The 27,199-nt window shown below is 39.5% G+C and overlaps 2 protein-coding genes across 2 annotated transcripts in view; one reads left to right on the top strand and one right to left on the bottom strand.

Moving 5' to 3' along the window:
- The first annotated feature begins 2,541 nt into the window (after positions 1-2,541).
- Positions 2,542-21,283, top strand: LOC149066847 (uncharacterized). Its single transcript, XM_089253248.1, has 3 exons — positions 2,542-2,686; positions 4,710-4,772; positions 20,896-21,283. Exons 1-3 carry the CDS (start codon positions 2,554-2,556, stop codon positions 21,099-21,101), a joined length of 402 nt encoding a protein of 133 aa, XP_089109374.1. The 5' UTR covers positions 2,542-2,553; the 3' UTR covers positions 21,102-21,283.
- A 3,643-nt stretch (positions 21,284-24,926) lies between these two features.
- Positions 24,927-27,199, bottom strand: part of LOC149066846 (uncharacterized) — a 38,207-nt gene continuing 35,934 nt past the window's right edge. Inside the window, exon 10 of the mRNA XM_089253132.1 lies at positions 24,927-25,572. Coding sequence (XP_089109258.1) covers positions 25,475-25,572 — 98 coding nt within the window. The 3' untranslated portion in view covers positions 24,927-25,474. The remainder of the gene's footprint in view (positions 25,573-27,199) is intronic.

Below are 27,199 nucleotides of genomic sequence, written 5' to 3'. Positions count from 1 at the left end.
GAAATTCAGCCCAAATAGGGTTACCAGCCGTCCTCCTTTCTGGTCATTTCAAGCATCCTCCTACGTTTTAAAAAAAAAATCATCTCCCTTTTGTGCTCCTTTTCGGGTTCCCGTTATTATTTCCCTTTTCCTGAGAATTTTATTTTTTCACTTCCTGAGAGAAACATGTGGAGTAGTATCTTTATTTACTTTACTCTTACTCTTATTACTTTCTTTACTCTTATTTTTATTTTCGCTCATTTTTACACGCTTTGACCAATAGCCGTCGAAATTCTCATAATCCATGAACCCAAGTTGCCCCCAAACATGGCAAATGCTATTTTTACTATGGCTCAGTTTACTCCGGGATAATACGAAAAAGACAGTCCGAAAAAAAATAGCTCTGGAAGACCAAGACCGCAATATCCATTTTAAGAACACCATTGTTTGCTCACCAACAGCTGATACCGTATACTGAAGCGGAAGGAGGAGGAGTATTTTACCTCTTCCGTAAAAGTAAATAGGAAGCAAACACCACTCAGTGCTGATTCCTATGGCCAAACTCACTTGTTTTTTTTAAAAAAAAGCAACGCTCCCGAAAGGGGGGGGAACCTTCTGAGGTTAGGGAAAGAGAGCCTCTCGCCTTGCTTCAGGCAAAGTAATAAAACTGAACAGACTGTGGGAACAATAAATTAAACATGAGGGGAAGCAGATCGTTATTTACATATTATTTTTCTTTTTTGCTTTTTCTTTTAGTGGTTCTGTTTTAGTTGAGAAAAATTATTATGGGAGTAGTCATTATAATATTGGAAATTGAAACAACTTGGCGTTATTAAGGTTGCGCGTGCAGGTGTCCCCCTTTTCTCAGCTTTCAAATCTGGTAACCCTATGCACAAAGGTCCTAACTTTATTCGCAAACGCAAGTTCAATTTCGTGCAGCGATACGACATGTTAGTATAGAGAACACACGTAAGGTGTGTTTCTTTGTATTCCCCATAAAAGTTGACGAGCCTTCTTTTATTAGGATGGGGAATCGGTTTTTTTTCCGCTTCCGACTACGTCACGAACGTGATCATTATCGCTAAGATGCCTCCATATATAGGGGTATAGACGCCTTCATATATAGGTGTATATAGGAGGTCTAATTATCACCAAAGTCCATCGCTAAACTTTGGCGAGATTTACAGTAAATCTATATATATGAAATTGATTTTCTGTGTGTGTGTGTGTGTGTGTGTGTGTGTGTGTGTGTGTGTGTGTGTATGTTCTCTATACAAATCTACAATTTTTGATCGATCGTCACCAAATTTTGCATATATACCAAATGGGACCCGACTTGAACGATAGGCTACTTTAAAATTTCGTCAGACCAGGGCAAATGCCCCAAATGGACAAAAAACTGTCCGGCAACAATGGTTTTTGGGTCTCAACAATCACTTTCCGAACGTTTACTTTGGTTACCGTGGTTCCCTAGCAATGCGTTTCAGACGTGTATATGCCTTTACAATGGTTTGTCACTTCTTTAATGCTGTCAGTTATGTATAATAGTTTATGACTTTATAATGGTTTGCCACATTTTCAATATACTCTCAGTAATGAGGCTTTTTGAATAGACGTCATAATCATCATCAGCATCGCTTTGAGAGTCAGGAAAAGGGTGATCCTCATAGAAATCAGTGATAAAATTGTCGATTTTACTGTAGAAATGCGGAAATTAGTGGGATTTTCCACCCCATCAATAATTTTAAAAATTGTATTGAATTCTCAATTTTTGAAATATTGAGGTCGCTTAGAGATATACGAAGTCCAGGAGATTAAAACTGAAGTAATTAATTAGCTGGACCTACTTTTGAGTTGGATATTCATGCAATAACATTGATTTCAACTTTTTATTTATATCTTCTCAAGCATGAAAAATAATGTCTCCGTATTGTCTTTTGATATTCAACTGCATAAATTCATAGTTTAGGATGTTTTAAAATGAATTATGGGCCCGTAAAGTACATCGAAGAAATTCCACAGTTTCAATTAAGCATTTTTGAAAGCTGAAACAGGCAGATGGATAAATTAAAGTTCAGGGGGTGGGGGGGATCGAAATACCTAGCGCCCCTTAAAAAAAGGAAAAAAAAATATATTCGTTTCTATGTTTCTTTAAATCTAGATTTGTTTATTTCATGAAGTCGCTCAGGAAGTCGTCATATTAGTTAACTTAGACACGGTTTGCATGTCCCTCAAAGAAAGAGGGCGATATCACGTGATCCAAACAGCCTCATGGAAGAAAACCCGGGCAGCGCCGGGTATTATAGCTAGTGCGCTCTATTTTTGCCATCGTTTTCATATAGGACAAACACCGTCTACAAAATTTAAGTTAAAAAAAAAATCAACATTGTTAAAACCTCTTCACGTACAGGCTTTTGGCAACAAATTTATTTAGATGACCTCTATTCGAAATATCAGCGAAGTTTTGTATCACCCCTGTGTTTTAACATTAGAATGATGGAAATCGAAATGAATGATTGTGATGATCTGATATCCGTCCAATAATGTGCTGCGCAGGCGTCCCAGAAGTGGAAGATGATGGCCGCAGAAGAGAGGGAGAAGTACAAGAAGGTCCACCAGCTGAAAGACCAGTTCGAAATGCGCAAATGCCAGAACATCTCGCAACGACAGGATCAGTACGAGAAAGTGCGCACGAGGGACCAGAAACGTAACTTTCTTATTTTTCTATTTTGTCTTTCCACATCCGTTCATTTGAACTTCCCCTATGTAGAATCGAACCAAAGGCAGACTCACAAATAGCAGAGCTGCAGTAAATGGAGAAGGGGGAAGGGAATTCACCATTTTTTTTAATATATGCTCAATGCTCAACCCGTGGCCCTCAGAATAATCTGACGTGGCCCACGACCACAAACTAATTTTGTAAAAATTAGGGGTTTTGTTAAAAATGAACTAAACCGTTGTTCGTATTGTTTGGTTCAATAATGTTTGTCCCACGTTGCGGCCTTTCGCTGTGAATTATGCCAGCTTCAAATTAACTTAAACCACCCCGCGGCACGTTCTCAGATAACTTAAACAACCCGCGCGGCACATTCCCAGATAACTTAAACAACCCGCGCGGCACGTTCCCAGATAACTTAACCCGCGTGGCACGTTCCCAGATAAGTTGGGTTACCTTGGATGACTCACGGCACATTGACAGAGAACTTGGGTTAACTTGGATGACTCACGGCACATTGACAGGAAACTTGGGTTAACTTGGATGACTCACGACACATTGACAGATCACTTCAGTGGCCAGCGGCACAAACAGTTCCAGATCACTTCTGTGACCATCGCCGCAAGCGGTTCCAGATCACTTCAGTGGCCAGCGGCACAAACAGTTCCAGATCACTTCTGTGACCATCGCCGCAAGCAGTTCCAGATCACTTCAGTCACCAGCGCACAAACAATTCCAGATCACTTCGGTGACCAGCGGCGCAAACAGTGCCAGATTACTTAAATCACCCGTGGCACATCTACAGATCATTTAAGCGATCTGCGGCCCATAGAAACTCCGCTTATCACTAGAAATGAGTAGAAATTGCGCGAACTATTTTTAAAATGCGTAGGAGAATTGCGTGATCCTAGAAATGCAGGAAAAATGAGCTAGCATTTGAAATGAGCTCAAGAGGCATGCGTGATCCTAAAAATGTGAGTAATACTTGAAATACGCAGGAGGAATTTGTATCTCCGGATGCGACATAAACCTTCTAGATATGCGTACTCTTTTGAAATGTACTTACGAGACTTATGCGTACTCCCACATGAACGAGCAGAAAATGTGGGTATCACTTGCTACGCGTATCACAGGTTGGGGACCACTGACCCAAAAAGCCGAGTGAACATCGGCGTGCTACGTACGCGATTCAGAGCAGAGCAAAACCAGATTAGGAGGGGTGGTTCCGCAAAATCGACCATTAAAGTAACCGACACTCTGCTAGTCACACGTAAAAAAAACCGGTTTTTCCGCGGGTTGCAGCTGCGTAGTACTGATCCAGCTTGACGAAAAACGCTCATAACAAAATAAGGTGTTGAAATGGGCAATTTGTTGTGATAAAAAGGCAAAGGAAGTAAAGAAAAGTAAAATTGCCTTTTTTTGTGCTGATGAATAAAATTTTTATTCGATTTTTTTTCTTTTTCCCGTGAATGCAAAATTTTTATTTGAATTTTTCTTTCGGATAAATACAAAATTTTTGACTTGAAAAATATTTTTGCGGAGGAATGCAAAATTTTTAATGCAATTTTTTTTGTGGATAAATACGAAATTTTTAGTCGATTTTTTTGTGGATAAATGCAAAATTTTTTATTTGAATTTTTCTTGCGGGTGAATGCAAAATTTTTGATTCGGAAACAATTTTTATGGAGGAATGCAATTTTGTTTGTTAATTTTTTTTGCAGGATAAATTCGAAATTTTTTATTGGAAAGATATTTTTTGCGTATGAATACAAAATTTTTGATTTGAAAAATATTTTTTTTCGAATGAATGCAAAATTTTTTATTGGATTTTTCTGCGGATGAATGCAAAATTTTTTTATTTGAATTTTTTGCTCGCGGATGAAGGCAAAATTTTTTACTCGGAATTTTCTATTTGAATTTTCGCCAATGAATAGAAGCGAAATTTCCAATTTGGAATTTTTTTTTGCGAAATTTACATATTTCTAATTTTATCTTACTGTTCACCATTTTCCAGAACTCGATGCCATCAAGAAGAGAAATTCCGCCAAAAAGAGCGCCAAAAAAGTTCGCGATAAAGGTAAAATTATTATGATATATTTCGTCGTTTCTTTTCGATGTGCCTCGTTGGAACTATTCCTCGGAGTTAAACTCGATTCAAAGTGCTGTATGATACAGGTGGGTTCTGACATGACCTAATGCAGTGCTTCTCAACCTAACCCCCACCCCCGCTGTCCTGGGATATTTGTGATGGGCTACGGTGAAAATCAGATGAAAGGGGAGCCACGACGCGAGAGTTGAAGGGGACCACAGAGAATTGTGAAGAGAAATAGTTTTCAAGTGGAAATACTATTAATTCATCGGTGGGCAAAAATATGACTGTTGAATGGATGACGTCACTCTCCGCTATCTAAACAAGGTTTTTAACAACTGGTCTAGTGGTCTAGGGCAGTGGTTCTCAACCTTTTATTGTCCATGGCCCCCTTTCAACCATTTCTTATTCCTATGCCCCCCCCCCCTCTTGCGAACATGAATAATTTTCTACCACCCCCCCCCCCCGTTTTTCCATTAGAAGATAGTTATTCAAAAATTGTCTAAAATATATAAATATTTTTGAATTTAATTTGATTCATTTTTAATTTATGAAAATAACGAAAGAGCAAAATAAACGTAATAGAATACAGTAAAAAAATTAGAATAAATTATTTTCAATCAATGTAAATTCTGCGCTTGAAGACGACACAATGTCATCAAGTTACTGTAAATACAAATACAACGCCACAACAGGCAAAATGTCCAACGAGGTGGCTGAGAAAAAGATGCCCATAAAAATATGGATGTCATATATTTCAAAAATACAGCAACCCAATTAAAAATGCAATTAACACAAATTATAAACAATATATACACATGATAAAATATTATACAATGCCCATGAAGAATACTTATGGTTGTCTTATTCTAAGAATGGATAGCTTCTCGATTTACCCCAACATGTTTATCGTATTTCTTTTTAAACGTGTCAATTGTGTTACAATTTACTACCTCCGGGGGTAAGCTATTCCATTTATTGACAACCCTATTAGAGAAAAATTCCCTGCGACACCACAACCTTGCATTGTCCCTCACCAATCGATACTAGTGTCCCCTTGTAAAAGCAGTCGATTGGCGGTGTACTAAAAGTTCATGGTCCATCCTATCCATCCCATTGAAAATTTTGAATACATAGATCATATCTCCTCGACACCTGCGTTCATCCAATGTAAACATATTCAAAAAATGAAGTCTCTCTTCATAACTCAAGCCCCGTGTGCCAATAAGGACACGCGTAGCTCTTCTCTGTACCCCTTCAACCAAGTGTATGTCCCTCTGTAGGTATGGTCCCCAAAACCTTACAGCATACTCCAGTCCATGACGAACTAAGCCTCGAAAAAAGCGGAAGAATGACTAGGAGAACGCGAAGAGACCTTTTTGAAAATGAAACCGAGCATTCTATTCGCTTTTTTCACCACCGCTGAACAATGTTCAGAAAACCTAAGCCGCTCGTCAATGAGAATTCCTTCTGGAAATCAAGGTAAACAACATCTACATTTTTGCTCTTACCCAAAGCCTTAGTCACGTGATCATAGAAGCAAAGGAGGTTAGTTACACATGACTTCCCCTTCCTGAACCCATGCTGATTATCCGACAATACATTATTCTCGTCTATCCACTTCACAAACTGCCTTTTGATGATAATTTCCAAAATTTTCGAGATGGAGCTCGTCAAACTAACGATAATTGGACACCGCTTCTCTACTACCCTTCTTAAATATCGGAACAACATTAGCAAGTTTCCAATCCCTTGGGACGATACCCTCAGCAACACTACTCCTATATATCTGTGCGACTGGCCCCAACAATTCGTTAGCACATTCCCTGAGGACCCTGGGATTGATATCATCTGATACTGGTGCTTTTCTCGCACATACATTTCTTAGAAGATTTAGGACCTCCACATCTTCTACTTGAATATCGTTGAGGGTTTTATTACCCCATGCAACACCCGTATATCGAATATCATTATCTCCATTAAAAACCGACGCGAAAAAGTCATTGAAAGCACTACACATGCCTACATTGCTCTCTAACCTAGACCCTCCTATCGAGAGGGGGCCCACCGTCCCCTTACATCCATTACTGAAGCATCGAAAAAATGATTTTCAGTCAAAGATAATGTTATCTGCCAACCTAGATTCAACTTCCTTTTTACTATCCCTTATCGCTTTCTTCAACACTCTTCTTTTATCAGTAAACAATGATAGGTCACGTCGTCCACTTTTATACTCTCTGAATGCTCTTTTCTTTTCAAGATAAAGGTTACGCACGCTATCCGTGAACCATAGAGGGTGCGATGTACAAATACGCTTTTTTCGAACAAAGGGTATGACGTCGTGCACAACAGAGGACAGCTTCGTACTAAATTCTTCCCATTGACTTACCACCCCCCTACTGATTCCATCCGGTCTTTGAAAACTTCCGCTAACCTTCCTCTCAAAACATCAAAGTTAGTTCTTCGAAAACAAGGAACCAGTCTTTTGTTATTAGACCTTACCCGAGGAAAAGTTACAGTGAAATCTGACGATACGATGATCACTGGAAGAAAACTCTATCCCTACCGAAACATGTTCAACAAGATCCTCAGAACTAGTAAGAACTAAATCCAAAATAGCAGTACCCCTAGTGGCTTCTGATACATGCTAATACAAACATTTTCGAACACCAACTTAAGAAAGTCTCTTTCATACTGATCCCTAGATGAAAGGTTCACCTAATCAATACCTGGGTAATTGAAATCCCCTAGTATGAGAACCCTCTTGCGCTTACACATGTAGGAAAATTCACCATGGATGAAATTTGTATTATTTCAAATTAGTTTATTTTTGTGTAAATGATTATGGTTTCGTTGAGAAAATGTCAGCTGTAGCTTCCAAAATACGCATTCTCTTGTAGTGATAAAAATTGCAAAAAGTGGTAGGAAGCAGTTTTATTAATTTTATTCTCTTCATGCGGATAAGAGTAGTAATGAGGGAGTAGCCACCCAAATTAATCACAATTGAAAAGTTCAACCTTTCACATCGTTTTCAATAATGTATCAAGGATATAGGTTAATGTTGTAGCCATACTATAAACTTAAAAAAATGAACTAAAATACGTGTGAAAAATATTTAAATATTTGTTTGAAACATTCATTCCAGAGAAATCATGTGCGCAGTCACAGGGCCGGATTAACCATTAAGCAAAATAAGCACGTGCTTAGGGCATCAGTACTAAAGGGGCACCACCAAAAAGATATCATATGGTATTTTTTTAATGCGCGATTTTTTTTTCGACATCGATCATCCGATAGAAGATCCTAAAGCCGGGTTTTCCTAGGAGCAGGTTTCCTGTGCCACGCGCAACGTGATTCACCCAGCGCGACACGCCGTCCACTCACCAGTAAGAAAAGCAGCATGACTGTTTTCCTACAGAGCGCAATACGCCTGACGACAGCGCTTTACGTCCGGCGTGATTGGCCGACTGCTTCTGGAGGAGTCAAATGCGTCGTGCGCCGCGGTTTTGCCGATATTCTCTTCACTCCTGTGTGTTATCTTTTCCTTCCCTTCAAACGGGAGCATGCAGACGACAGAGTAACTGATGCCAAAGCCATATACTTTATATAGCCGCCCTGATCTGATGCGTCTCGCTAGGAAAACACAAACGCGTGGCGTGATTGTGTAACACGTTTCTGTCGGCGCGAAATAGTCTAATTCGGTTCACGCTGCGCAACAAACCTATTCCTAGGAAAACCCGGCTTGAAATTTTAAGAACACTTGATTGTAATAGTTGAAGATCATTATCACAAGGATGGCACAAAAGATGAGAAACTAATAAAACTAGACAACATTATTTTGCTGAGTGTTTTGATTAGCTTTTCACAATTTTCATAAAGTACGCCCAGGGCTGTCTCTTAACATTATCACACGCCCGCATACAAAGCGATTTTTCCGAGAGAGGCACTACAACCTAGCTAAAAATTCCTACCTACCTATTTGGATATTTACTCTTGAAAATCGGAACCAGATCTAATTGTCACTTGGTTGCCAGAAGTTCCTCAGGTGGGGCCCACGCAGTAAACCAAGTTCTACAGAATGAGGACATGATTTTTGTGGTTCATTAGTGGATCAACTGTGTAGTTTGATCTATAGAAGTAAAAGAAATGCTACCATGTGTAAATTACGAACTTGAGAATGTATCTAAAAATAAAAAATACCCAATACATATAACGGTGAATCGTCAGAAATAATATACCTACTGGCAGGGCCGCAACTGGATACTTAGTTAGCAGGGGCAACCACTCATTTAGGCACCCCCCCCCCCCGTAATGCTGAAGGATAGGTTGAATGGTTAAATCTGCGCCCCCTTTTTAATGCTCTAGGGGCACCAGATTCGCCTGCTCCCCCCCATCCCCACTACTTGCGGCCCTGCCTATTGGTAATATTATGGCCATTCTAAGATTCAAAGGTTTCTCCTTGTTGGAGTGTTGTTACAGTCTTTATCTCATCAACCGTTCGTCGTAGTGGTATGGCTCTAATTTTAAAAATTCTAAAAATGTGACCAGAAATTACCCTGTGCGAGTTTTGAGGATGAAAATACAGTGTACACAAAATAAAAAATGAAATTTTTATACGATCCCTCCCTCCCCCCGTCCTCTAACTTCCAATTAGACAGTTGTTGCTCTTTCTCTTCTGAGCCCAACAAACAAATTACATGTTTTTAACTCCATTATTTCCTGAGATATTTAAATTCAAAAATCTGAGACCAGTCCAGGCTTAGGAGAATTTCACGACCCAATGCAAAAAAACAAAAAAAATTGCGGCCCTCTCTAAAATTTTTTTATGTAGTTGCTCCCCGACTTACAAACTTTTCGAGTTACGAACATAAATCTTGAAATTTTGTTTTCACGAAAAGAACGAATTCTATCACACTCATTTTTTTTTCATTATTTCAGGAACCCGTCGATAGTCTGGATCGTAATCAAACACGATCCATTGAGAGGGAATAATTTTACAAAATTCATAGATTATTAATAATAATTGGCGCGTGATTCACCTGCTGACACTTCATCGTGGCTCGAACCATATTCAACAGACATAAATTTTTTTCATGCTTTTAAAGCGCTTCGTCATCTCTTTATCAAATATACGTTGCAATTCGATAACTTTGATCATTTTTCGAATTTTTTATTGATGTTTTTGTTTAATTAATGTAAATTAATAGAAGTAAAGGAATGAGGTACTAGAATTCCATGACCTCCACAAGAGTGGAGCTGACAGGCAGGGTCGTCGTAATATCGTATATCAGGGTCGTCGTTTGGCCTATGATGCATAGGCCAAAGGAATTTTTGGGGGCCCTACCTGAAAAATTCTCGAAAAATTCGTAAATTGAATCTGGTAACCCTATCTGAAGACCACATAATCCGTACTTTCACTTATTTGTTCGATCATCCATATTGCCATATTGTCCAAATGTTTTTGTGGAAATAATTATTTTTTCTACATAAAATCGATTGTTGCAAATGTACGAATTTTGTTACCGAAATTTTCGTCTCATAAAAAAATTTCATGCCAAAAAATGACAAAGAATCTCTCTATCTCTCTTTCATCACCGCATGAGTTGCCTGAAATTTCGAGATTAAATGGCAGCACCAACAGTATATAAATCAAGCCTCCGGAGAGAGTATGACGTCAGCGGTCTCCGCCTTGGCAGTGCTAAGACAATACCTTCTAAAGCAGAACTTGCTCTAGAAGGTGTTGGCTAAGAACTGTGTCCCCCAACATCTTTTGTCGGAACATCACGTGACTCGGCGAAAACAAACACGATCCCCCCCCCCCCCGTTATTTTCTTATGGCATAAATATGAGTTTAAAATAATAAATGAAAAAATAGTTTCAGCTTGGACGAGATAATTCCAAAATTAATGAAAGTTATAATTTCAGCATTAAAGAAAGATAATTTCACCATTAATGAAAGAAAATATTCTATAATTAATGTAAGAGATAATAATAAAATTAATGAAACATAATTCCAAAATTAGTGAAAGAATTAATGAAAGATAATTCCAAAATTAGTAAAAGAATTAATGAAAGAGATAATAATAAAATTAATGAAGGATAATTCCAGAATGAAGGAAAGAGATAATTCCAAAATTAATGAAGGAAAGAGATAATTCCAAAATTAATGAAAAAGAGATAATTCCAGAATTAATGAAAGAGATAATTCCAGAATTAATGAAAGAGATAATTCCAGAATTAATGAAAGAGATAATTCCAGAATTAATGAAAGAGATAATTCCAGAATTAATGAAAGAGATAATTCCAGAATTAATGAAAGAGATAATTCCAGAATTAATGAAAGAGATAATTCCAGAATTAATGAAAGATATAATTCCAGAAATAATGAATTAATGAGGTATAATTCCAGAATTAATGAATTAATGAGATATAATTTCAGAATCAATGACAGAAATAATTCCAGCATTAATAAAAGAAATAATTTCAGCATTAATGAAAGAAACAAATCCAGAATTAAAGAAAGAAAGAAATCCAGAATTAATGAAAGAATATTCAAAAAATAATGGAGGAAAATTCCATAATTGATGAAGGGAAATTCAAGAAATGAAGAAAGAAATGATTCCGGTATTAAATGAAAATAATTTAATCTTTTTTCACCTTTAGATGAGTTCTTTATCCTTTTTTTAAATCTTTAGAACGCAATATTTAGAGACCGAACTGTACATTTCTATGGAAAAATTGCCAGGCGGGGAGTTTGTTTTTACCGGGTCACGTCATTTCCTTACATTTGATGTCGCTGCAGTCGCGGTGGCTGGATGCTCCCTCCTGTAATATATAATCTCTGTCGTCTGCTTCTCTCCAGGTTACTTGTTTTGGGCGTCTCCTTGGGTCCTGAAAAAATTACTGAACTGCCAGTTCGAACTTTCAGTTCTGTTTGTGGGCTTAACTCGTAGGGAACCGACTTCCTCTCTGTCGTCTGCTCATTAAGAGGCTCTTTGTTTTGGACGTCTCCTTATGCTCAAATAAAATAACCGAACTTATAGTTTAAATTTCCAGTTCAGTTCACGAGCTTTGTTTATAAGGAACTGAGCGGAATAAAGAATATAGTTTTTTTTTACTTTGAACTTCATCATCACCACATGAGTCACTTTTAAATTTGACATTAGATGGCAGCACATTGCTGTAAGGTGCAGTGTGGAAAAATTCACTTTTTACGATCTTACCTGTCGTCCGACGTGGAGGACCTTTATTTTGGATGTCTCTTTGGGTCTTGAAGAAATTATTGAACTGGAATTTTGATCTTTCAGGTCAGTTTATAAGATTTGTTTATAAGGAGCGTAGCTGAATGAAGAATTTAATTTTTTATGCCTGAGCTTCGTCATCACCACATAAGGCATTTCTGATTTTGAAAGTAGGTAGCAGCACCAACAATATTTTTAAAAATGAATTTTTTAAAGTATTCTAGAGTATTAAATTAATATTAATTCCCTTTTAAAATTGTTAGTGCCGTTGTGAATTCGTGGCAAATGCTACAAGGAAAAAAAAACTGCTATTGGCGTAACATTTCGAGTCACCCGGTATATACGGATTTTGTCATTGCATACGAAGTGACAAAACTGTTCATGTGAACATAATAATGATTGATTATCAGGATTTCAAATCCATCGGAAAATATAAATAAGGGGCCATTCAAGTATTGCGTAAGCAGATTTTCAGCCATTTTTGACCCCCCTCCCCCCCATCAGCAGCTTAGAATATTTCATATCTTCAAAAAGGGGTGGTTGATGACGTAAGCCACCTTCAACCCCCTCCCCCCCCCCGTCATCAAAAGTCAGCCAATCCGAAACCCCCTCTTATCAGTTTGTTGACTTGAATTTCGATACGGTGAAAATCTGATATTTCGTTGGATGACAAGTTACCTTCAAGTGGCTTTTTGGTTCATAATGTGGCCGCTCTCTCGAGGGCGAACGAAGAAACCAGCAAGTTGGCTTAAACACAACACAATATTTCGCATAATAGTCTGTACTATATTTAATATACAAGGCGCATAGGTAACGGGGCATATGACATTTTACTGGTGAACCATTGGTCCTAGAAGCATACTTCCAATTGGAAAAAGTACCCTAATAATGTGTAGTACTCAGATATTTGATTCATGTTGCCAGGGGTTACATGGTTATTAAAATAAAAATGTTAACTTTTTATGTGGACACCCTGTACCCTGTACCCCAAAACACAATTGGAAAGTTGTTTCCCGGTCTCCGACAAAGAAATTGATCGTTTCTAAGTGCAATATTCACGAGATATTCGAAGAAAGTTGCAAAGAAACAGCATTGAATGAGGGGAAACCATTTTACCCGCATTTAATGCTGTTTTTTTTCCCGAATTTCCTCAATTTTTCGAATTCGCATATCTCGGTGAATATTGCACTTAGAAACGCGAAATTATTTTAGTTGGCATCGGGAAAGACAGAGCAACAACGTCTTAATTGGGTTCTTTGGCACACGGGGATGGTATAAAAAGTTTTTTATTTTATTTTATAACTAGACAACCCCTTACAACATGAATGACATATCTGAGTTGGACACGTGATTTGGATACTTTTTCTAGTTGGGTATGTCTTTAAGACTAACGACTCGCCAGTAAAGTGCCATACGCCCTGTTACCCATGCAGTCTGCATACGCACGTAAAAAAATAGTTTGAGACGAAATACAGTCGACTCTCGTTTTAACGAATACCGTTATAACGGGGAAAAAATACCGTTTTAACGAAAACTTTTCTAATCCCCCCGGATAAGTTTACATAGGAACAATATAAAAATCTGAAATTCCCTTGTAACGAAATTTCTTTATTACTCCGGTCTCTTGGAGTTCATTATAATGGGGTTTGACTATATTCCCACCAAAAAAAATCTGATATTTTTCCACTAAAGTAATTGAACTTTTGCAATTTGATCTGAAAACAGTCCTTTTTATAATGATTATGTCATTTTACTTTTATAAATTTCGGAAGAAAACAAAAGGAAGAAAGGGTGGGGAGAAAAAAAGAAAAATGGCCAAGAGGAGCTCTGTTGTGCGTAAATGCCATGAAATTCCACTTGTGCGCAAGGGGATTCGGGCCTCACTCTCAGTTTTATGACAAAATTTCACATTCATGAGACGTATGACTACGCCACGAGATTAATCTCTATATATATAGCTTTCAATATTAAAATATTTCATTTATACGAAGCACAATTTCAATTATTTGACACTTTCATTTTGACTCGAACTCCATTTAGACATCATTTCTATCTATCAAATGCACGAGGTTTTTGCAGATTGTGAAAAATGCGTCGCTGAATTGGTTTTGCATGCGTATTATCAACACTAAAAACCACAAATTTTAGGTTGAGTTATACAAAGATACGCATTGAGCCGGTCGGTTGTGACATTTCAAAGTGAAGACTTACGTGAGAATTTATTACACGTTTCTGAAAAATCAGCAGATGACTCTCAAATAAACGGATTTAAATTGCTTTAAATGTGGTCATACGCCATTTTAGAATTTTCTTTTCTCATGTCCACAACATTGTTCTTGCAGTACAGGAAAATTGCATTGAAATTATTTGGGATGTTGCAGGCCAGCAGCAGGCTTACGTAGTAGGGCAGTTAATAGGAAGCATTACAGTATAGATTAAAAAAAACTTTAAAGATGTGGTGTCAATCTTAGTCCTACTAAGTCCCAATACATTATCTGCTTGAATTGCATATAGAAACCAATCAGCAAACCAAATGACGTTAAGACCGTCTTAAATGTGTTTAAAATCACGTTTTTCCTGTTAAATTGAAAAGAATGGCATAAGAACACTTGCGATTGAGACACAAAAGCAAATTTATGCAATTACAGTTTCTTAAGTTATACAGCAATGTAGTTTTAAAAAATGTAATTTCGTGGGTATTTTTCCTCATGTATGATTTGGTCTCTTGGATGGAGTTCGTTATAACTGAATTCGACTTTATTTCTTTTCAGTGGAGGCAATGGGTTGGCACACCCCTCCCCAAAAATTCATAAAAAATACCCCAGAGCAATCATTCCTTATTCGATTTTTATAAATATATTCCCCATCAGACCACTCAGGTTTAGAGGTGTCGCGAGTTCGTTACCCGGTTCGTCCTTGTCAGAAAACTTTCCTGACATAGGGGTACAACAAAAAATGACAACTTGAGCGCAGCACAAAATTGCTGAGTCCCCCATCGAGGGGTTAGCGCACCAATCTCTCGATGAGTATAAGAAACAAGCCTGCCGTTCGGAATCGTCAATAAATTGTAGGTCCCGGGGTCTAATTAGCCCTCGTCGTGCGCCAAAAAGGATCAATGATCAGACCACTCAGTGCCGGTTGAAGATAGCTTTGTGATAAACTAGATGGCTATCCGTCTGTAATTGCATGAAAACGATGGGGTTTTTTTAAAAGCTTTCACTTTTCACCCATTTACTTCTTGGATTGCATTTACTACCAGCACTCAAAAGAATGTCAATGAATGGTCAAGAAATCTTTGTCTGTTTTCTTTATGGCAGCCCTCTTTGAATGAAAAATCTTCAAACACACGCAATTTTCTGTCTTTACAGTTACTCCATTTTGCTTAAACCTCTTCTATAATTTGTGTCAGGGCATACTGTCACCCCCAAGTCGTAAACCCACCGAGATTACATGCAACGCTTTTTTTATTTCCTTCCCCATGTTAACGTTATAACGGAATGTTATAGCGGAATCAACTTGAATAGCGGAAACATTGCGAAAAATATATTCTATGCATCTTTTGTTTGAAATTAAATTTTTTTTAGTCAGAGTGACTAAAAAAATTTAATTCCACAAACTTCTTCGTGGCCCCACGTATCAGTAGCCGTGGCTCCCCTTTTGCCAGATTTTCATCCGTGGCCCCCTGGAATATCCTAGGGCCCCCCCCCCCCGAGGCCATATGGCCCCCGGTTGAGAACCACTGGTCTAGGGCAGTGGTTCTCAACCTCTGGAAACCTGCGGCCCGGTTGATTTCTTTTATGCGAGTGGAAGGCCCGGTCATACGCACGCCTAATGGGGGCATAAATGGGTAAAAAATGAATCAGTTAACTATTCACGGCCCGGTTTGACTGGTGTCAAGGCCCGGTACCAGGCCGCGGCCAGGCGGTTGAGAAACACTGGTCTAGGGCGTTCACCCGGAGAGTGAAAGGATGGTGGTTCGATTCCCCGCAAGACAGTTGAATTTTTTCTCTCCCCAAAAATTCATCTTCGCAACAGGCAGTTGTTAAAAACCTTGTAAAAATATGATTACTTTCAGTATCTAGCAGAGCTGTCCATGGAATCTGTGCCATTTTATCCTATTATCCACCCCGACCCCATTTGTCGGTAGGGAGTGATTTATTCTGTAAGTCCTGGATCGGCCCTTATGTTTCCCATATAATTTGGCTCTTTGATGGGATGATCAGCGCCCCCCCCCCGGATCCGTGCTTGGCCCCAGGGTTCCAAAGATCGATCGTGTTAATAAAATTTTTGTTCATTATATATTTGGTTCAAGCCAGGATTATAAAAGTTTTATAAAAATTATTTTATAAAACCTGAAAAATGCAGCCAATAAGCCTATTGGCTGCATTTAAAAATGAAACCATCGAATGCAGCCAATAGGCTTATTGGCTGCATTCGATGGTTTCATTTTTCAAGTTAAATAAAAGAACTTTTATAGTGTTAATACCGGCCTTAGACTGAATTCAATAAATATATTCAATAAGTAGAAAATAACTCGATCCTGCGTGAGTGTAAAGAGCCCTGGATAAGACTAGGGGGGAGGGGGCACTAGAAGAAAATATAGTCGAGATTGAGAAACACGGAACCAGACACTGACGGAAAGCACATTCAGGCCGCAACTATGGGGGAGCAGGCGGGTCTCGTGCCCCGGGCTCTGGACCAGAGGGGGCGCAAATTTCATTCATGCGCACTTGCCCCGGGTGATCAAGCATCTAGTTGCGGCCCTGGGCACAGTGTGTGCTAAAATTCATATTGCCATGATGCTAATCTCCGAACGATACTTTTTGACGTAAAGCATCTAAAATCTAAAATTCAGACCTCTAAGAAGTGAAATTGAGACATCGAGGACCTAAAATGCAGACATCGAACCCTCATGCCTAGGGTATTGACAGAACCTGTTTTAGAGAGCCGCAAAGCTGTTTTTCCACCGGGCCGCAAAATACTCAAACCCGTCCCTGAAGATAATACACATCAAGACAAAGCTTCTGTAACGGAACCTAGGATCGCTAACCACTTATTCGGCAGAATACGTGCATTACCCCGCATAACGAGGAGCAACGGGGAAAATTTTCCCTTTTAGTTGTAAGCAATTTACAAGAGCAAAAAGATGCATGTATTGTCTTTTTTCTCTTCAAAGCCCCGTTTGCATGTGTAAGATTGGGGGGGGGGGGGGTGGAAGGAGAGACTGAGATCGGTCAAAAGACGCCCATCCTTTTTTACAGGGGATCACTCCAGTGGGTCACTCCGACCTCCTCTCCCATAATCCTTCATGCCGCAGAAACTACTGTTAGCTCTTTTTGTCAGCCATCTTGAGCTAACCACTTCCGTTCAACCCCCATGACAGTGGCGACTTTCGTTCGGAAAAGGGGGGAGGGGAGATACCGGCATATAAACTAAACGCCATGTAAAATGGGTTGCAGCGAAAATCCCTGTTACCGGTATAACTTCCTGGGATATTTTATTTCCCATGTAAACGGAGCTTCTCTCTAACGGTATTATGATGCAGGGTCGCAACTACATTAGGGGTCATTCAAGTATTACGTCAGCATAGGGGGAGGGGAAGGGGGGTTTCGGATTTGCTGACTTGATGACAAGGAGGGGGAGGGGGGGTTTGAAGGTTGCTTACGTCATCAACCACCCCTTTTTGAAGATATGAAATATTCTAAGCTGCTGACGAAATTTTACTGACAGGGAAGGAGTGGGGGTCAAAAATGGCTGAAAATCTGCTTACGTAATACTTGAATGGCCCCTTACTTCGTCACAGGGGCAAGATGAAATTTTGAAGCCCCTTGCATGTAGAAGAAGCAGTTAAAGGAAGAATTCGGCACCCATTCTGGTGTACCAGACCCACCTAGTTGCGGCCCTGAATGCATGTATGGGGAAAAATCTCCAAGATCTTTTTCTTCCTCCCTTTTTCTTTGTGGCAGTGGCTTAAATTACATGTTAACATGCGCTGAACATAGAAGTCATTTGCGACTTTAGATTCCATTGCGAAAATTGTTAGTTTATGCATGTACTATCACCTCCATCTCGTTTTGGTGGTAGAGTTCCGGGACACCCTGAATACCTTAAAATCGGATACAAGCATCCAATACAATACGGACAAAACACGTGTATGGTGCTCGCGAGCAACAAGCAGGAAATACCCATCGTACAACGATCGCACCAATACAATTAGGGTCATTCAAGTATAACGTCAGCATCGAGGGGGGTTTCGGATTTGCTGACTTCTGATGACAAGGTGGGTTTGAAGGTTGCTTACGTCATCAACCACCCCTTTTTGAAGATATGAAATATTCTAAGCTGTTGACGAAATTTTGCTGACGGGGGAGGGGGGGGTCAAAAATGTATCTGCTTACGTAATACTTGAATGGCCCCTTACACACTCGCACATCCCATGCTGCCTTCTTCTCGCTTTCGTAAAAAGTCGCACACCCATACCTTACCGATGTTCATATTTTTACGCGCACTCTGCAAATGCACGTTAAAGCTCTGGAAGTACCAGCTAAGCACAAAGACTCTTAACGCATGGGCTTACAACTTACTCGGGCAGGGCTGTCTTGATAGCGTCATACCCCCCCCCCCACCCAGAAATACCTGCCTACGAATTTGCATACTTACTTACTGTCAAAAATTGTACGCAGATCTCATTTCCATCAGCCTCCCCGAGTATGCCCATGCGTTAAGACGGCACTGCCCTAGAGTGGGTACATAGGGCCTCCACTAAAAGTAAATATACTACTATTTTCGTAAGTTAATCGGTAAGCTTGTATTTTCGGCCACGTAGAGGGGCCCCAGAACCTCACTGCATTCTTGAGTTATGGGTCACGACAGGGACGTCATTTCAACATTTTCCGGGGGGGGGGCAAAGAACATGTACTCAATGTATGTATGTATATATATATGTACCATTTTTAGTGTGTTTTCAAAAGCCAGGGGAGCAACGGCCCTCCCCTCAAATGACGGGCCTGGGTCACGACAGTGCCGCCTTAACGCACGGGTTCAACCGGGCACGGCCCGGGGGCCTCAAAAGAAGATGGGGCTCCACAAAAATTAGATCTGGTTGAAATTTTCTAGAATTCACCAGGTGGGGCCTCAGAAAAATCACTAGTCCGAGGGGCGTGGCCCCTAGGCTGGGATCTTTTGCGGTCCCCTTCTACTGTTAACTTATAGCGTGAAAAAGCAAAAAAATTATGATAACCGTCCCGGGCCCCAGGGCTAGAGCCCTGTCAGCCCCCCCCTTATGTGGGGGCCCATGATGCTCTTAAGACGACCCTGGGTCACGAACCAAACTTGATTAACAGTGGATGCAGAGATGGATCGTAAAAAAGCCACTTACAGCCAGGGATTCTTGAGCTATGGGTCACGGCCGAAACTTGATTCCCATGTACAAATCCACTTACTGTCCTGTTATAAATGCACTCATTGCGTCACTGGTTTCGCTAATTTTGAAAAACAAAGTTTCATGGGTCACGAAGTCCTGTTGCTGCTCAAAAAACTTAAGAACCCCGATTTAAAAGGTGAATTCAGCGCCCCCTCTGCTTCACCCTAGTTGCGGCCGGGTCTTCCACTCACAAAAAAAAAAAAGAAGAAAGAAATCAACCGGGCCACAGGCTTCTAAAGGTTGAGAACCACCGGATTATTAAGTCCTAACTCTAATGGTATTTAAATATGACATCATTGGGTTAAGACGTTCATAAAGCTTCCTGATGGTAATAGCCACTATATAAGGGTTATATATCCTTACAGTTGCTTTACTGATGGTTAGTTAAGGGTCTGGACACACATCTCCGCACCGTAGCCGAGGGGCGTCACCGCAATGAGTCCGAGCCGTCAGCGATTAATTTATATTTTGACGGTGCTGTCTCGGCGGCACAGCTTTTCCTTTTTGTTTAGTTTATAAAAGCTCATTTATTTGATTTGGTTTCTCAATTTTCATCAATTGCGGAATTATTTAATTTCATTAATTTCCATCAATATTCTAGAATTATTTCTTCCGTAAACTCTGAATTTTCTGTGGCTGAATGACTACATGAGTGCATAAAAAGTGCACACGAGGGACCAAGTGAGTGTGCGATTAACTGTATGAGTGAGTGAATGACCAAGTTAGTGACCACATTCCCTTGGTCTCTCATACGATCACATACTGTCACTCACTCATACATTAATTCACCCACTCACTTGTTCACACATACGGTCACTCACCCAGTCACTTCGTTGCTCACTGATACGGTCACTCACTCACATGGTCATCCACTTGGTCAATCTTACGGTTATTTATTCATTCATTCGTCACTCACTGATATGGTCACTCACCGGGTCAGTACAGGCGAAATGGCTTGGGACAAAACTTCCGTCATCCATTTGGTACATACGAAAAATATTTGTGATCAGTCCGAAATAGAAATTTCTGTTAAGAATACACACGCGCACACAGACTGACGGAAAATAAATTTTATATATAATGTATAACTAGATTATTTATAATAGTAATTGTTATTATTTCCGCTAGTTATTACAGCCAAATCGCTATTGTTAAATTTGCTGAACATTTTGATTACACTGAACCGGCTGCGTTAAAATCTTGAAGCAGACTAGCAGCTTCGTTAGCTAGCAGCCAGCACACGGTAACAACATGGGCAACACTAGGAAAAGTGTGGTCTCAAGGTGGGGGGGGGGGGGGGGGGGACGAGCCGAACCCTGATCGATTAAAGACCGAACAGCGATCCTGGCCAAATGCGGAAATGTGTGTCCGGAACCTTTAAGCTGTGCTCAGCTAAGGAGAAACGTCATATTCAATAACTATATAGACACCCTACATATCATTGCAGACAAAACAGAAGCCGGTAAAAAAGACGAGTCAAAAGGTGGAAGCCGGAAGTCTCCCTCGGCACCTCCTTATTCGAAGAAGAAACCTCCACAAAAGGTTGAGGAACCTGAGGATCCAGAACCTGAAGTAAAAGAAGAGATACCTGATACCGAAGCCAAGGAACCGCAGCAACAGGAACAAGAACCACAGCCTACGTCGGAAGAATGATGCCGATGGACCAGACTCCTCGAAACATCCGCAAAGAACGAAAAGGAAGGAATTGGACCAATAGAATCATTAACCACACATATGAATGCCTCAAATTGATCAAAAGGGGGAAATTATTTCTCCCCAAAATTCCTGGAAAGAGAAATTCTCTCAAAGCATTAAATTCCAGCAAATGGCAACTTAAGATATTTGGTGTCCATTGTCTTTGAATTTTCATCTCTGAAATTATTGTCTCATTGTTCATTCAAATGTGGAAGTAAAACTCAGACACGCCATCTGATGCGTCCAGAAAATTCACTAACAAAATTCACCGACAACAGTTCGACAAAATTAAGACTACAAAACCGGCCTGTCACTATAGTCAATCTATATAGGTAGCTCATTCTATCACTCATTTATTCCCTAGGTTGCTCGCTCAAACACCTCTCTGGTCTCCCTCTGTTGCATACACTCAATCAGCAGGTTGTTCATTTACTGACTAGGTCGCTCAATCTGTCACTTGCTCGCCCACAGGATCACTCAGGGTGATACCACTGGGTTGCTTACTATGACACTCATGTCCACTCACTCACAAGGTCACTATCTCTAGGTCGCTCCCTCTATCACACATTCAATCATCAGGCCACACACACACTCGATAGATCACTAGTCTACTACTGGGTCATTTACTATGACACTCACAAGGTTACCCCATCCCAAAAAATGAAATGCACTTGGTAATTTGAAGCAATGGCAACAATTTACATTGCGCTTGAGACTTTATTTTAGGGATTAAAAATGAAAGCAAGTCTTTTTTTGAGTCAATTCTTTGGGAATTTTTCCCTAGAAGTAGGGATTTTTACCAATCACAGTCAAAATTTAGGAGATATATGAATTTAATCCAGGAGACTTGGCTGCTATGCTTACTATGATCCTTATAAACTTCACTTTTCCCTTGCCGTGAATGGATCAGATCGCACCCATTCAAAAAGCTAGTTCCCCCCCCCCAGAGTTTTACAGCATGCCGGCTAGTGAGGGAAAATCTACAAATCCAACCAAAAAAAACATCACAATTATTACGCATTGACATTGCTGGACCGGTAACAACCCGCTTCACATCTCCAAGAGGAAACTTTGAAGCATTTCCCGGGAGATGGGTGCATCCAGAAGTCCAACCAAAATTACACAAAGTGGAACCTTCGATTGATCTGGGCGTTCCCAGGTCAACTGGTCTCATCTTTCACTGGCACAATGTGGTGCGTGATGGGGTGAAGAAATTGGTCAACCCCTCTCTGGTGATTTAAAATATTTTGAAATAATGCTCACATTTACCACTGTGCATTAAGGTTTTAGATTTTTGTTCGTTTGTAAAAGTAGGAGAGAATCTGGATTTACATACACTGGTGTAAGAAATTGAGAGAATTTGCAGACTCGGTCGATTATCTCTAGCACTATTGTACCGATTTTAATGAAATTTGATATGTATATCCATTGATACAATACAAAACAAATAACCATTCAATAATTGTAATACACATGCATGATCGTGCGTAACACTCGTTGGAGTCGGAAGGTATGAAACAGCGGTTGCAGAATAATAAAAAAAAAATGGGTTAATAGGGGGTATGGTCCCCTCTTACAGATATACAGGTCTCGCAGAGTGATTTCATACTTGAAATAAGGCAGTTTATCATTTCCTGTGGTAACTGGTCCCACTCGCTCAGCAACGCTGTTTTCATTCCCTGGATGGTTCCCGGAGGGGTGTTGCGAGTTGCAATTGCCCTCCCTAGAGCGTCCCTGACATGCTCTATAGGGTTAAGGTCTGGAGATCTGGCTGGCCAATCCATCCGGCGAATATCCTTACTCTCTAGAAAATCGTCGAGCAGAAGAGCTCTATGTGGCCTCGCGTTATCGTCCATTAACATGAACTCAGGGCCAACTGCGCCCCTGAAAAGGAGAACATGACCTCATCCCTATACCTCACACCAGTCACAGTGCCTTTTTCAAAGACATGGAGAGGTGTGCGGCCATCCAACATGATGCCTGCCCAGACCATTAAACCTCCTCCGCCATAATGGTCGATTTCGCGGACATTGGAGGGTAGGTAGCGGGTCCCTGGTTCTCTCCATATGAACGTACGGCGGGAATCGGTGCTTAGGCTGAACCGGGACTCATCAGTGAATAGAACGGTCGCCCATTGATCCATACTCCAATCTCTATGCTCTCTGCACCATGATAAACGGATTCTCCTGTCCGTAGAAGTGAGCGGGACGCAAACAGCAGGTCTTCTTGCAAACAACCCTCTCTCATGAAGTCTTTTGGAAACAGTCACCCTTGATACACGGGTTCCTGTGGCTGCATGCAAGTCACGAGAGAGCTGAGAAGCTGTAGCACTCCTGTTACGCCTCGCTATAATCGACAAATGGCGATCTTCTCTGGACGACCTTGCCCAGGCTTTCTCTCGATGGATCCGGTATCCTGGAACTGTTTCCATAAGTTACACACGACGCTGGGCGTTAAATTGAACTCTCTACAAATCTGGACTTGAAATTGGCCTGCTTCTAGCATCCCCACAATTCATTCCATCATCTAAACGTTGGTGGTTACTCATTTTTACTGTTACAATTTGAAATTAACCGATTGCTGCAAAATAACAGCAGGAAATTCGCCGAGGTGTGCTAGCGAACGAAATGCGTCTTAACTTACGCGCGCTTATAAAGGCTGTTTCTCTACTGGCTCCGCCTACACACACGTGTACACTTACGTATTTGACGTACAAGATTTGCATTTTTGTCTAGAAGCAGTGGTTTTACATTCAGTTCAGTTCTTTTCATGAAATTCGATAAAATATGCAAATTCTCTTAATTTATTTCACCAGTGTAGATAGAAATCAAAATTTTAATCATGTGATCAGAAACAATCGTGCCTATTAACTGAGGATCACATTATTATAGATGACTCCAGAACTATTACTCCTGATCAGGGCTGCAACTAGATAATTTGTAAGCCAGGGAAAACACTCCGAAACGTAATGTAAGAGCACTCAAAAGGCAAATTCGACGTCCCCTTTAGTAGAGTGCCCCCAGGGAACCATCTCACCCTAGTTGTGGCCGTACTCCTGATCTCAATCAATGCTCAACTGTATCTGAATAATAAATATGAAAAGCATTTATAAACCAGGCCTGCCAACTTTCAGAAGTTAGAAATCCTGCAATCTACTTAAAAACCTGGCAAACAAACTTCTGCATGCCAAATTTTTTATTGCCATAATTAAGAACATACATAAGTAATACATAAGGTGACCATATTATCCATATTTCACGGGACATTTCTGTGTATTTGTCCCAACTATATTCTAAAGCAATATCTATTTTTTTTTCAAAAATGATACCTTGAATTTCTGGACATTTATTATCATCGTGTTTAACTTTTTGTTTCATGAAATCATTTTAATTAACCGAGATTTATAGAACACCCTCCCCCCTCCTAATTTCCCCTCTCATCAGTAATTTTTTGCAATAAATTAGGAATATTACCCACAACTGATGATGTATTTTCCAGTTAATCGTTATTTTACAGTTTTTGCTATGAAATGTGACCGGAATAGTAATATCTTTTGAATTTCCTACCAGCTGTCTTTATCAAACACGTATTTAAAAAAACATGAATGGGCCGCCATGTTCATTTACATTCATAGATGTTGGTGGCTTTGACCACCGTTAGTACACGGTACCGCATCTAGAGTTCAGGTGATACGATGTCGTAAGAGCTTTTTCATGTGTGAATGGGGGATAGCTTCCTAAAGAAAATAAACAATTCGCAAACAAAAAACAGCAAACTCTGTTGTGTTTCTTTTCTTTATTTTTTTTATTATAAAGTTTTTATTGTTTTCATGTTGATGACAATAATTAAAACCAGGTAAAATGAATTCATTATCCGGAAGCCCTGTAAACGTTGCAAAATCCACCATAATCCGGGATAAATCCGGAAAGTTGGCAGGTCTCCGATTTATAAATTGAAAACAACAAAAATTGTTGTCAAACAAAAATTTGTTCGATTCACTAGATACAACAAATGGAATTTATAAGGAAAAATATGCATCAGTTTATTAAGCATCCTCTCTTATATTTCAAAATTCACTGCATTGTTTGAAATGTAAAATCAGCAAAATTCAATGAAAAAAATAATAACAGTATCAACCTGGTGCTATTAATGTCCATGTTATTTAATACACATGATATAAAATGAAAGGAAATGCATTCGTTACAAAAAATATTTACTCTGATTTCTTATTGACATACACAAAAAGTAATAACTTTTAAAATAAAGACAATTCTAATAATTCTTTAGTCTACAAAAAAAAAAAATGTTCAGATCAAGAAAAATGCCGGGGGTCAATAGGAACCAAAACGATTCTTAAAAGTCTTCTCATGCTCTTTCTGCTGAGCTTCGTACATTTTAGATGTTTCTTCAAGCTTCCTTTGCAAGGCAACTGAGAGAATTGAAAAGAGAGAAATCAAATTATATACTCTACTACAGCAGTTCTCAACCTTTTTCGATCCACGGAGCCCTTTCTGGTATATAATTTCTACGGCGGAGCCCTGTAGGCAAATTTTCTATTTATTCATCAAAGTTATTTTATTTTCCTCGAGCAGCCGCGGAGCCCCTGGGAGTTCACACAGAGCCCTGCGGAGCACAGGTTAAGAACCGCTGCTCTAATACATACATCAGAACAGTGATTGAAGCATTGCAAAAACTATCATAGAAACTCCTGCATTTGAAATAAAAGAAGACTGAATTCATTTCTGATAAACATTTCGGATAAGTAGTGGGTGGCTCTGAAGCTAATAAAAGGCCAAACATCTCATAGAGCAGACATGCAACTTTTCAGAAAGTGGGCCAGAAACATATACAGTGATACCTCGGCTAATGAATACCAATTTCACTAACAAACATTTTTGTTGATATGGATGCACATGCAGACCTGCCAACCTTCAAAAGGTTAAAAACCTTGTAATTTTCTTCCGAAAACCTGGCAATTTACTTAAAAATCTGGCAAACATACATTTGAATGTTTATAACTTCTTATTGCCAATAATAAGAATCAATAATAAGAACCCATATTTTATGAAATATAGCTGTATTTTTCATTATCATTAGGTGTTTGGCTATTCTGAAGAAATGTCCAGTTTTTCCAACGATACCTCCATGAATTTGATATCTGCTGGACACTTGTTATACTAAATGTTTGTTTTTTTCGTGAAATCATTGTAATAAATCAGATCATTATATTTGTAGAAAGCCCCCAATTTCCCTTCCATCAACAATTATCAGCAAGAAATTAAAGTTTTTGTCCATAACTGGTGATGTCACATATTTTCTGGTGTATACATCACAAATGGTCAGCGCAGACATAGAGAAAATATGTGATTGAATCACCTACCAGTCGTTTGAAGATTAAACACTTACATAAGAAAAAGTTTTCAACATGAACTGTGTAAATGTTTTTTTTTTTTGTTTCTTTGTGCGTATTGAATAATTTTCTACTAAAACACCTTCCACAGGCCGGATGGAACCCCCATAAAAATAACTGCATTATTTTTTATGCCAGTGGCTCTCAAAGTATGCATCACAACCCCTAGGGTGTGGCAAACCTTTGCAGAGGCCTTACAGCATGTTGGAGATATTGATGTGTTACTGTTGTCAGTGTTTTGAAGTGGTTCTTTTACAGTAGGTAGGTTTAGAAGTGGTCCTTTTTTTTTTTCTACTTAACTACTCTGGGGAGCCACAGATGACCTATGACTAGGATAAGGAAGCCTTGGGTCACAAAAGCTTGAGAAGCACTGTCTTACGCAGACATGCCAACATTTGCTTAAAGCTTGTCAGTAGTGATGAATGTTCAGCTTTGCCATGGGGGGTACCCCCAAGGACAACATAATCATAGTACAATAAAAAATAATCACTCAAAAATTTAATTTTTTTCCCGCAGTTTATTGCGGCTGGCTGTCCGTAGAAACTACGGACAATCCATAGCAGTTGGCAACTCTGCTTATGCTATTGATATCTATATGATAAATAATGAACAAAAACATTATAGTTATTTTTAAATCATATTAGGA

Source organism: Pholcus phalangioides, unplaced genomic scaffold, assembly GCF_987345545.1.
Source record: "Pholcus phalangioides strain wild (caught in Gottingen) unplaced genomic scaffold, Ppha-v1.0 ptg000032l_1, whole genome shotgun sequence".
Classification (NCBI taxonomy): domain Eukaryota; kingdom Metazoa; phylum Arthropoda; class Arachnida; order Araneae; family Pholcidae; genus Pholcus; species Pholcus phalangioides.
The sequence above is the reverse complement of the archived record's forward strand: the minus strand, read 5'-3'. Positions and strand labels throughout refer to the sequence as shown.